The sequence below is a fragment of the Cupressus sempervirens genome, chromosome 1, assembly GCF_028749045.1.
Source record: "Cupressus sempervirens isolate cs-2001-9-10 chromosome 1, ASM2874904v1, whole genome shotgun sequence".
NCBI lineage: Eukaryota > Viridiplantae > Streptophyta > Pinopsida > Cupressales > Cupressaceae > Cupressus > Cupressus sempervirens.
This window is the reverse complement of record NC_143118.1, coordinates 681,985,742-681,999,089: the sequence shown is the minus strand read 5'-3', so window position 1 is coordinate 681,999,089 and position 13,348 is coordinate 681,985,742. Positions and strand designations below refer to the sequence as shown.

Genomic DNA, 13,348 nt, shown 5'->3' with positions numbered 1-13,348 from the left:
AAATGGAAAATTCAAATCAAGTACTTGGCAATGTTCTAGCAATTATTTGATTATTGTTTAGTTTTATTAGAATGTGCCCACCCTCCCCTCTCCCTCTAAGTACTGGTAGGGACCGACATTTACTTTATGGAAATTATTACAACTTTAGCATTTTTATTGCAATGTATTGCATTTTGGAGTGCCATTGACCCAATGAATTTGTTTTTGGACCTTTTAAGGTCATATTCAACTACATCATTCATGAAGTCTTTCATGTGCTCTACTCAATGCTCCTAGCTTATTAGGATCCTTTTTCCATGTCATGGTTCTCCTGCACAAGTTTCTCCTTTTGTCATGTTATTAGAGTAATAAGTTCTTAGGTCACCCAGGGGCTTTGTATTTCTTATTGATTTTACCTTGACAAAAGCTTCTAGTGGTATGGTTTATTTCACTTCTAGTACAAATTGAAGTGCATACTAATGATAAAATAGGGGATACATCTAGCATCATAAATTGAATCGATGTACATTCTTTTCTCACTTAAGCTATATTTTGGTGTTCATGGCATTTTATGCATGATATGTTTGACCCACTCAACTTTGGATTTAATTGTGGTGTTATCATTAAATTTTGGACCCTTGGTCCAAAGTTTAGCCTATATTTTGGTGAGAAATTTTATTCAAGAAATTTTCTCCTACCAATCAAGGACCAAATTTGAACTAGTTAATAATTACCTTGTTTGAGAATGAATCTTAGATGTATGGATAAGCACACCAAGATGGTTAAAAAAATCTAGCCACTTGCCCAAAAAACCAAAATACCATCGTTAACATGATTGGCATACTTTAAATTTTAAATGTTCATGTCAATTAGGATTAGGCTTGTTAAATGAATAAACCAATTACAATGATAGTTAATAGGATTGAATAACAAGGTTGAGATTTGGCAGCTTCATTTTCCATCCCTTTTCATAGCTTTTTCTATTCAAAATAGGGTTTTTAACTTCTTCCTTGTGTCAAGTTTAAAAATTCTCAAGTGGGTATCTATCATCATAGTCTCACATATCTTCTCATAATTTTAGCCATATTGTTTCAATTTTTGGACAACATTAGCATAGTCAAATTTGATTTTCTTTACCAATATATTTCAAAGACATATATCAACCATTTTTTAAATTACTTTTGATCCACTTGACCAATTCCAAACCAAATTATATATTATTATTTTACACTTGAGTATATAAACTTCAAATGAAAGAAATTATTTTATTTTATTATTATTTTGATGCAAGTTATGTCTAGCACATGAACATGTATCAGAGTTTTGGGATGTTGTCACTTAAACAAATCATGAAAAAAAAAGTACTCAACAAAAAATTATGATCAAGTGGATAACTTTTAAATCTCACTCTTACCTACCATCCTACTAAATGATTTTTCAATATACTAGATTTGACACTATCTCCTATTGACCACATAGAAATAATGATATTACATTTTTTTGAAGAAAAAATTAGGAATGATTTTTCATGTGAGACAGTTTGACCTACTTAATCTTAATAATTTTTAAAAAAATCTTAATTAGTTTAGAAATTAGATTCACAATACTACAATTATTTTTATCTATACATGTTCTACATTTCTGTTCAAGAGCCTCAAACTTTTCTTTGAAGTGTAGGTTTTTCTAATTTTAGGAAAAAGGTGGGCCACTTATACCCCCTTTTTGCACATAATCTTGGTGCACTTATCCCTGTGTCAAGATTTGTTTGATCTCCACACCTAAAAATTCATGGTGTTGTTTAAAATAAATACTCTCTCTTAGTTAACATCCAATTAAATCCATCAACTTATATCTTTCTTCAAACATTCAATTTATTAAGAGAAAAAATGAATCATCACGGTATTGAAGACAATAATTTTTATATCTATACCATTAATGATAATTGATGTAGTGCAAAGATAGGTGTTTTACCCTTGGAAGTCACCTATCCTTGATTAAGAACCATTCAATAGAAAATTATCACTAATATAGAGATTCAGATCCAAAGCAACACTTATTCTCATAATAGAATCATAAGGCTTACATCCAACATGTTGAGATGTAAGGCCTTCCTAGTTACAACCATTACAAAGAAGAAAGCAACTCAATCATCATATGGGAAGATCCACCTCCTAACTACCATCTCTATGGATTGTCCTAGCTAGTCAATGCTACAACTACTAAATCTAAATAACACAAGACTCTTTACTTATACCAAATAGGCCACAAGTTGGCCTGATAGATTACATTAAATAAATACTTAGGATAGGCCCCAAGTTTACAATCATAACTAGCTCATAAGATAAAATAAGACTATGTGACCTTAAACATAGGCTCAAATACTATCAAAAGATCCAAATCTATGATCAACCAAGATAACTCCAAAAAGATCAAAATTTTCATAAATAATCTCCAAGGTTTGTCTAGGAAATGAAGAACATATTACCAAAGCCACCAAAAGAGCTCTAACTCCAATGCAATAAAATCAATCATTTTGTAAACATAGGAAAAGGTCCACAAAGAGGTCCCTAACATAGACCCAAGCTCGTAGATGTGAGATCCACTCAAAACCATGGTTGATGCTTTTGCATCAATAATATTTGTGTTATTCATTTTCTAAGGTCAACATCAACATATTCATGAACATTTCAAGAAAGAGAAGGCTTATGAAAGTATAAAAATTGAATTTTTAGATCTTACCCTCTACCTTATGTTAATACACATATTTTTATATTTTAAGTTACAATTTAAATTTTATATTTAAAGGTTGATTTATAGAATTTGGTTTGACTTAGGAAATCTCCTTTCTACATAGTTTTTTCTTTACTTTCAATATGCAAAAACTAGTTGTAGGTACACAAAGAGTTACAAATTGAGAATTTGTAAATCTACAAGCGATGGGCCATTCATTAGAAAATGTAGCTAGCAAGCTACCCCTACTAACTTGCTCTTTCCACTTTTGTCTCAAATTTAGATCATACGTGAGTTAAAATATGTATTTCTTAGACCTATTGTTATAAGTCACTTGTTAGTACTCTATTGGCTTGTATATGTACCAACATATTTTCTCCCCAATTCAACCTAGGTTCTTTATCCATTTCCTAAAATTTCTTAGACATTTTCTAGTCCCCCACAAAGGATTATTGATTTCACTTTGTGCCCTAGAGTTTTTGTTATTATTTTTTGAATGTAATTCCAAATAGGTGAAATAGACTTGTTTGGATTTTGATGTATATAGTAGTGAATCCTATTTCACCCTATCACAAATTTTTTTCATTGCACAAATTATAATACAATTTATAAATGATCAATTTTTGAAACTTAAAAAAAAAAAAGAATATTAAAATTATTATTTTTTACAATTGATATATTTTTTTTAAAAAGGATCATCAAATTAAAATTTTAGCTTAGTAAACAAAAATAACTAATATATTGATATGTAGGGCATATTTTCCACAAAAAGTCAAATTGTGATCTTTCTATAAGGATTTAACTTTGTAGTTTTCTAGTCAAACTCATTGATTCATGAGTAGTTATTCAAATGAATCCATCTCTCATGACAACAAATAGAACACTTAGCACTCATTGGATCTAGGTGATGCTTATAGAGGTGAAGCACCAAGACTTCTTGGGAGGTCATACATCCCAATACTACTCTAGCTCAAGTGCACGTAACTAAAGATTTTCCTCCATGGTTAAACCCACTCCATTTGCAACCCCATTTGAAAACCCTTCACCAAGTGTTGTGCCTTATGAACCATTCCTTAGAAAGACCCTTAATCTCATCAATCGACATGTAGGAAATATTTTTCCACATCAAGTAGAATTGATTTTTCTATTAGGATTCAACTATGTAGTTTTTTGAGTCAAAATCATTGACCCATATTTCTTGATTAGTGATTCATATGAATCCATCTCTCCTAACAATAAATGGGACACCTAGAACTCATTATATCTAGGTGATATTTATATAGGTGAAGCACGAGGACTCCTGGGGAGGTCACCCATCCCAATACTACTCCACCTTGAGCATGATAAATGATGAAGTTTACTATATGGTTAAATTCCATTTTCCTCCAATGCCATTTCTAAAGCCTTCACTAAGTTTTGTGCCTTATGACCTATTGATTAGAAGGCCCCTTAATTTTCTCAATTGATACTTAGGAGATATTTTTACATGTTAGATTGTGATATTCATATGAGGAATTAACTGTGTATTTTTTGATTCAAACTCATTGACTCATATTTTATGAGTAGTGAATCACAATAATCCATCTCTCATGACAACAAATAGAACACTTAGCACTCATTGGATCAAGGTGAAACCCTAGTAATACTCTAGCTCAAGTGTGTTTAACTATGGAGTTTCCTCTTGGTTAACCACACTCTTCTTTTAGCCTCATTTTCAGAACCTTTACCAAGTGTTGTGCCTTATGAACTATTCATTAGAAATACCCTTAAGCTCATCACTTGATACATAGGAGATTGTTTCCTATAGCAAGTCAAATTGTGATATTGCTATTAGGAGTTAATTGTGTAGTTTTTCAAGTCAAGCTAGTTGACTCATGTTACATGAGTAGTGATTCACATTAATCCATCTATCATGATAGCAAATGGGACACTTAGCACTCGTTGGATCTAGGTGTTCCTCACAAAGGTGAAGTCTTAGGAGGTTACCTATCCCAATACTACCTCAGCTCAAGCACACTTAATTACAGAGTTTCCTCCATGGTTAAACCCACTCTATTTGCAACCCCATTTGTAAAACCTTTACCAAGTGTTGTGTTTAATGAATTATTGATTAGAAATCCCCTTAAGATCATTAATTGATATGTAAGTGATATTGTTTAATGAGTAGTCAAATTGTTATATTGTTATTAGGATTTAACTATCTATCTTTTTAAGTCAAACCCATTCCCTCATTTTTCATGAGTAGTGAGTCACATGAATCCATCTCTCATGGCAACATATGAAACACTTAGTGCTCATCTGATTTAGGTGATGCTCATAGAGGTGAAGCACCAGAACTTTTGAGGAGGTCACTCATCCCAGTACTAGTCCAGCTTGAGAGTGCTTAACTACAAAGTTTCCTTCCTAGTTAAATGCACTCTACTTGCAACCCCATTCCTAAAACCTTCACCAATGATTGTGCCTTATGAACCATTCATTAGAAAGTTATAAGTCATGAAACATAAGTCAATGAGTTGCACTTAAAAAAATGCACAGTAAATCATAAAAGTAATATCACAACTAATATATTTTTTAAGAATATGAATAAAACCAAATTCATAAACCTGAGAAAAAAAATGTTAAAAAGACAAAAGTGAATATTAAGAAAGAACATGCATAATATTCTTCTCTCCATTATTTTTTAATTTTATTTTTCTTTGACAATTTCTCACCAATTAATTAATTTTTTAAACAAACAAACTTCCAATATAGGACACGACAACATCCTATCTTTCCATATAGATATAGAAATTTATAGAATACTCAGCTTTCTAGATTCCTGAAAATCTTCCTTGGAAAGACCATGTCAAAATAAGTATTTTCATTTGACAGGTAGAACATATTAAACTCTAATTCAAAGAGTGGTGTGGTTTATACACACAACAGTTCCTGATTTAAGAATAGGTGTCACTTGATTTCATGTTATAAGATTCTTAAAAAGAATTTTACCGTAGTGTCATGGACATTTATATTTATATCTGTTTATAATTAAAATGCCTACCCTTAATGATTTAATTTGCCCACCTTACAACTGATTTTATGTGCAACCAATTTGTTGTGTGCAAAATTTAAAAAAATTGCAAATATGTCAAATCCTTAAAATGCAAGCTCCTGCACAAGACAAAAATATGTAGTGCTATTTTTCTAGCCAGATAAAAAAATGAATAGGGCAGTAGATTTGAAGAATAATGCAACTGAAAAGATCTTAATCCAATCAAATGAACATTTTTCTCAACAAGAACTTACAGCCATTATATCCAAGTCCTTAAACATCAGAATCACTTTAATTTTAAATCATTTCATTCAATCTTTTATACTAACTTTATGGAATTCAATAGGAATATCCCTTTGAAAATTAGAATCACTTTAATTTTTCATCATTTCAGTCAATATTTTGTACCCGCTTTATAGAAATCTATAGAAATTATCCTTTGAAGACGTAGCCCTCACTATATAAGATTTGAGTTATATAAATATATAATCTAATCTGATTTCTTTCGTTCATAACCATACAACCAAGAACCTAGCTAGTGGGCTCACTTTTTAATTTGAACAGAAAAAATAGAATTAGCGGGCTAAGTTTTCTAGTTGAAAAGTAAAAACGTAGAACATTGTAAAAGATGATGATCAATATTATAATGAAAATACGTGAGCTGGTCCGTTTTCTTTTATTTATATCCACACCAATAAAACCAAATTAGAGAGATCAATTCTTTTTTGAAGTAGTTGTTTGCTTCCCACTCTACAAATACCTTTCGATCACAACTCACTCAAATGCATAGCAACTAATAGGAGAAAAAAAGGATAGTTTTCATTGTGTTCGATAAAGAAAACTAATATGGTTGTCAAGCTGTTTGGACCAGCATATGCTTCATGCAGCAGAAGGGTGCTTGCATGCCTGGTAGAGAAAGATATTGAGTTTGAAATTGTGCATGTTAATATATTGAAAGGGGAGCAAAACAAACCAGAGTTCTTCGCTTTACAAGTAGGGAAATTTCTTCTAATATAATTGTTTTTCTGTTGGTACTTAATAGCCTATTTATCATGTTATGTTGTTAGTTACTTGTATTCCTCTGATGTATGATGCAGCCATTTGGAAAAGTACCAGCAGTTCAGGATGGAGATCTCACTCTGTTTGGTAATCATATTAATTGTATATATTTTTAAAGCATTACATGGGTTGTCTAGACTCTTTTTTCAATTTCATATTATTTATTTTAAATAGATTGTTATCCTCTTCCATGTGATATGTTTGTAGCTTACATATTTACTTTCCTATGATTGCATTTATTTGTGTATGTGCAAAGTCTACTGGCTAGTGCATCACCCATTGAGGTAGTCACTCTATACATACAGATCTGATTTATGTAGTGTAGATCTGATTTGGGTAGTGTAGATTTGAGTTTCTTTGAATTGGGTATGTGCAGAATCAAGGGCTATCATAAGGTACTATGCTGAGAAATATGCAGGACGAGGAACTTCTTTGCTAGGCAAAACCCTAGAAGAGAGAGCATTGGTTAAACAATGGCTTGAAGTTGAAGGGCAGAACTTTAATCCAGATGCTTATGCATTAGTTTATCAGTTGATGTTGGCCCCAAGGATTAATGTGCCTCAGGACAAGGCCTTGATTGAGAACACTGCCCAAAAGTTGGGGGAAGTGTTGGATGTGTATGAGGAGAGGCTGTCAAGGAGCAAGTACTTGGCAGGGGACTTTTTCGGCCTTGCTGATTTGTCTCATCTTCCATTCACTGACTATATAGTTAATTCTACTGATAAGGGATATGTAGTTAGGGATAGGGAATATGTGAATGCATGGTGGGAGGATATTTCCTCAAGGCCTGCATGGAAGAAGGTTTTGGCTATTTGAAACCATGGTTGTGTAAGAACATGAGTCATGTTGACCAAGGTTTCATTATTTTACTATTTTATTGGCTTTCTAAAATAATAATATCGTTGTCGATGGTGGAATGTTAGTTTCCTGCGTTTCAAAGATTATGTTAATGACATAGGTTTCTGTTTCGAAGGAGTACTATCTTTTCAAACAAATTTATAATATATTTCTTATTTGGGATTTCCAAGGGACTCATGTTCTTGTATGGGAAAATAAGATTAAAAACATAAATCATATCTTAAAAGGAGCGGTATATTAATTTCAGTCATTTTAATATAAATATTTGTTAATCTTTAAAAACTGTTTAATCTAAATAACATTACATCTTTATTGTAATTTTTTACAATCAACTTTTAATATTTTTTAGTGTTTGAGGTCTTCAGATGGTAGTTGACAAGTTGATCATGTGATGGTTGATTCAGTTAATAGGTTCCTATTGACATGTTTGATTGATTCTTGGTTCACATTGCTCAGATATGTGATTGTCATTGAAGTGTAGTGCTTTGAGTTTCAATCTACAAAGTGCAAGTGTGTATGCAAAATGGGTGGTTATCCACACTGAATATTTACAAGGTTTATTACAGATTTTTGGTGGGTTTTGTGATTTTTAGGTTTTTTGAGGATATTTGATGTTTTTGGTGTGACTCAATTTTTAGGACATTTTTACAATTTTTAGGGTTTATTTTCAGGACATTTTATGGTTTTTAGTGATTTTTTCAAGACATTTTATGATTTTTAATAATTTTTTTAGGACATTTTATGATTTTTACTAATTTTTTCAGGACATTTTATTATTTTTAGTGATTTTTTTAGGATTGTAAAAGCATATACAAGTGTCAGCTCCAATTTGTTATGCAATTAGTCCAATAGATAAATAATGCTTAGGGATATGCCCCCAGTTCAAATGCAAACCCATGCACCATGTAGGTAATCTGCCCCCAAACAAGAGACAAATTATGTACAAAGGCCAATGATAGAGTATGTATAGACTGGTGATGCATTAGGTAGGATAATAAAGGATATTAACTAGTTCATGAGCCATGGTCAAGGAGCCAAGTATGCCTTGCAATATGATGTATATGATCAGGGAATGACAAAAAGAGGGGGAAAAGCCTAGATCAAATCTTGATAGATGGAGGAGCAAGAATTGATTACACATGGCGGCTATTTGCTAGGATTTCGCCATGGTATTTGCCCAAAGTGCCTATTTGATAGGTTTTCACTCTTGGATGGAATTTTTCTCCTGACTCAAATTTTCATGCCAAGATACTTGTTTGCTAGGTTTTCATCAAGGCATCCATTTTTCCATGACTTTTTCCACTTTTTTATTTCCTTTATTCATGAGTTTTTGCTTTTTTTTTAATATATATTTTTAGTACTTTTTGCCTTTTTTAAAAATATTTTTTCAAGACTTATAATAGAATCAAGTGTAATACTTGTGAAGATGCATGTTGTTAATAGACATGGGCAATGGTTCACCCTCTGGAGTCACATGCTAATATACTCTAGACCCAAATGATGCAGTAACTACATAAGGTCCTTCCCAATTTGGCTCAAATTTGCCTTGTTTTTCTCTATGATGTTAAGTCTTGTAGTTCATCTTTAGGACTAGATCACTGACCTTAAAATGATGACCTCAAAATTTCTTGTTATATCTCGATTTGAATTGGATTTGGTAAGCTTGCAAATGTGTCAAGGCAGCCCGTCTCTTTTCATCAAGCATTTCCAGCTCATGGATTCTAGATATTCAATAGTTTTCATCATTGACAACATCTTGTAAGGACTCTCTTAATGATAGAATTTCAACTTCAATGGGAAGTATGGCCTCAACACTATAGACAAGAGAGTATGGCGTTGTGCCAGTAGGAGCATGCACACTTGTTCGATATGCCCAAAGAGCTAGATTTAGTTGTAGGTGCCAGTCTCAACTAGAATCATTGACACTCTTTTGGAGAATCTTAAAAATGGTCTTATTAGATGCTTTTTCTTGGCCACTGCCCTGTGGGTGGTAAATGCTAGAATATCAATGGTATATGTTGTATTTCTCATCGAGCTTGTCTACATCTTTGTTTCGAAATGAACTACCATGATTTGTAATAATAGCCAAGGGTACTCCATACCGACATATGATGTAGTTTAGGGTGAACCTTGAAATCCACTTTCCAATGGTAAAGGTCAGAGGGATAGCTTCAACCCATTTGGTAAAATATTCTGCTGTTGTGATAATGAATTTATGGCCATTAGAGGATGGAGGAGAAATAGCTCCAATAAGATAAAATGCCCATTGTGAAAAGGGTCATGGAGATATGACTGGCTGCAATTCTTGTGCTAGTGCATGAATCAAATTGCTATGGATTTGACACTTATGACATGTTTTGGCAAAATCATGGGCATCTTGTTTCATGGTTGGCCAATAATATACAGCCCTAAGAAGTTTCTTGGCTAGACTCAAACCATTGAAATGACCTCCACATATACCTTCGTGAACATTGTGTAAGGCAGTTTTAGCTTCTTGTGAGTCAAGGCATCTGAGAAGTGTTTGGTCAAAGGATCTCTTGTACAAGGTGTCACCGATGATGAAATATCTAGTGGCTTGATAGATAAGGGCTCAATGGTCATTTTTGAATAAGTTGGGTAGTAGGATTTGGGCATTTAGGTAATTGTAAATTTCTTGATACCAGGGAGAATTAGGGCCAAAAAGTTTGCACACAAACTTAAATTGAGGGAGCTTTAATGCTGGAATCAAAATTTTCTCAATAAGGAATTCACAATGTTCCACATTTTGAGGCATATCAATCACAAAAGTGATGATATCCATAGCATCAAATTTCTTGTTGTTTATTCTTAGTAGCTAACGAAAATAGATAGTGACAAATATAGACTTAAGGAAGTCTACCATCTACTTGTAAGTCATTAGTTTATCATCTTTGGTTTCATAATCATCATTGACTTGGTGGATGACCAATTGGGAATCACCAAAGACTTGTAAATGTTGAATGTTCCATTGGATAGCTATCTTGAGTCCTGTGATCAGTGCCTCATACTCTACTATGTTGTTTGTGTAGTGAAATGCTATCCTATATGACTTGGGGATTATGTCTCCTTGAGGAGTTGTAAACATAATTCCAACTCCTAAATAATTTCATGTATGTGATTCATCAAAGTAAAGTTTCCATTCATTAGCTACATCCTTGCTAAATATGGCTTCATCAGGAAAGTCTATCGACATGGGATGATCATCTGACATAGGTGCTTTTGCTAACTAATCTACTATTACTTGCACTTTGATTTCCTTTCTATCTACATATTCTATGTCAAATTCACTAAGGATCATGACCCATTTGGCTAAGCATCCGGTGAGAGTAGCCTTGCTTAGGAGATATGTTAGTGGGTCAATCTTAGAGACGAGAATTATTTTTTTGATGGAGCATGTAACATCTTAGCTTTTGGGCTGCAATGACAACACCAAGGTAAGCTTGGTCAATGAGTGAATAATTGAGTTCATAACCCATAAGTGTTCTACTGATGTAATATATGGATCACTCTCTTCCTTGTTCATCATTTTGTGCTAAGAGAGTTGCTAATGTTGTATTTGTAGTAGATATGTATAGAATGAATAGTTTTCCTAGAATAGGAGTCAGTAAAACTAGTGTATGTACAAGATCATCCTTGAGCTATTGGAAAGATTCTTGGCACCGCTTGTTCCATTGAAAGGATACTCCCTTTTGTAAGAGGCGTTGGAAAGAGTGACACTTACCTTCCAGTTGTGCAATAAATCTATGGACAGATTGTAATCTTCCTTGTAGTCCTATTAAGGTTTTTAGATTTTTTGGAGGAGGCATGTCAAGTATTGCTTTTACTTTCTCAGGATCCACCTCAATGCCTCATTGAGAAACAATGTATCCTAGGAGCTTTCTAGAAACAACCCTTAATACACATCTTTTGGATTTAGAAAAAGCTTGTAGCTTTCCATTCTATTAAATATCTGATCTAGGATGCCAAAATGATCTTTTCTTTTATAGGATTTGCAAAGTAAGTCATCAACATAGTCTTCCATGAGGATGTGCATGAAATCATGGAAGATTATAGTCATTTCTCTTTGATATGTTGTCCCAACATTTTTTAGATCAAATGGCATGAAATTCTTGTAGTATGTTCCCCAAGGGCATGTAAAAGCTATTTTGTGTTGATCTCTAGGGGCTATTCTTATATGATCATAGTCAGAAAAGCCATCCATTAGTGATAAAATCACATACCTAGTTGTCCTGTCAACAATGATATCTATATTTGGTAAAAGAAAATCATCCTTAGGACATGCCTTGTTAAGATGAAAAAAATTAGTGCATATCCAGATGCCCCCAGAGTGTTTACTTACTGGTACTAGATTAGATATCCATTCTGCATAATCAATGCATCTTATGAAACTGGCATCCAATAATTTCTTCAATTTAGCTTTGACAAGGAGGGCAACTTAAGGATGCATTTATCACAACTTTTGTTTTACTGGTTTCATTCCAAGTTTTAGTGGTAAGTGATGAAGGACTAGTTCGTGATTTAATCCTGCATGTCTGCATAAGACCAAGAAAATTTGATCTACCTCTCTAGAATGAATCTAGAAAATTCATCCCTTTCCTTTGGTGATAATGAGGCTGCAAAGTGTATGACCTTGGGGTCATAAGGAGTTCCCAGATTAATCTCTTTTGTCATTTCCAATCGCAATGTTGATCTTTCCTTCAATGGGGGTGTGTCTAATCTTCCATCCTCAAGCACCTCAAAGAGGTTTTCACCTTTAAATACATTCTTTATTTTTACTTTTTCATGGTCTAATGGCACCTTTCAATTTGGGTTGATTTTGACAATTTCTTAGGCTGTCAAAAGTTTGAAGTTCTTGTGAAAGTTTTTGTCTTGACATGCCCTAGCCATTTCTTCATCAATGATGCCATAGTTAATGTTAGAGTCATCACTTAGGTTTATAATACCTTGTTGTGTGTTTGATCTAATAGATTTGAAGGTGCACGTGTTGAGTTCGCTGAATTCAAAGGAGTGTGTTTGTTCATCCTCAGGTATGGTTGGTACACTTCCTCCTCCTAGTGGTATTGGCACAAATATAGGTTCAAATTTAGGACTCCATTCAACCATCCCATGTGTAGGGGAAGTGTTTGAAGGAAACATCATAGTAGGCACATTTTTTAAGGTTTCTTGTGTCATAGCTTGATTATGGTGCTCTTGTGGATACATGTTTAAGGGGTTTGCAAGCAATGGTTGTGATGCCTCAATTTTGTCTTCTTCAAAGGTTTGTTGGGTTTTCTTTCTCTTCTTCTATCTTAGACAAGGTTTTCATTGTCTTGGTGAGTAAGAAAAAAAAGGTTGATAGAGTTCTTTAGGTCTCTGAGCTAATTGTGTCCTAGTAAGTGCTTGCATGATACTTAAGAATGCAGATGCAATGTCAGAAATCTTAAATGGACTCTCTACCCCCCAATTGTATAGCTAAACTACCAACTATGCTCAAAAAATACATGGTGAACCATTCATGCACTTGGGGCCCTAAAGGTAAGAAGTTGGTAAATAGGAGGTATGTAGTGGGTAAACAGAGGTGTTAGGGTGCCTAAAATGTAAAATGTAAATGTTTTAAGTGATTTAGAGTGTTTTGCAAGGTTTAGGGATCCAATATAAGGTGTAGATGTGCAGATTAGGGTTTTGGAACCTAGA

At 33.4% G+C, this 13,348-nt stretch overlaps 1 protein-coding gene across 1 annotated transcript; it reads left to right on the top strand.

Moving 5' to 3' along the window:
• The first annotated feature begins 6,586 nt into the window (after positions 1-6,586).
• On the top strand, positions 6,587-7,615 carry LOC149579746 (glutathione S-transferase F9-like). The gene is made up of 3 exons (XM_089812251.1): positions 6,587-6,733; positions 6,838-6,886; positions 7,176-7,615. The coding sequence occupies exons 1-3, from the start codon at positions 6,587-6,589 to the stop codon at positions 7,613-7,615; spliced, it is 636 nt and encodes a 211-aa protein (XP_089668377.1).
• Positions 7,616-13,348: the final 5,733 nt, after the last annotated feature.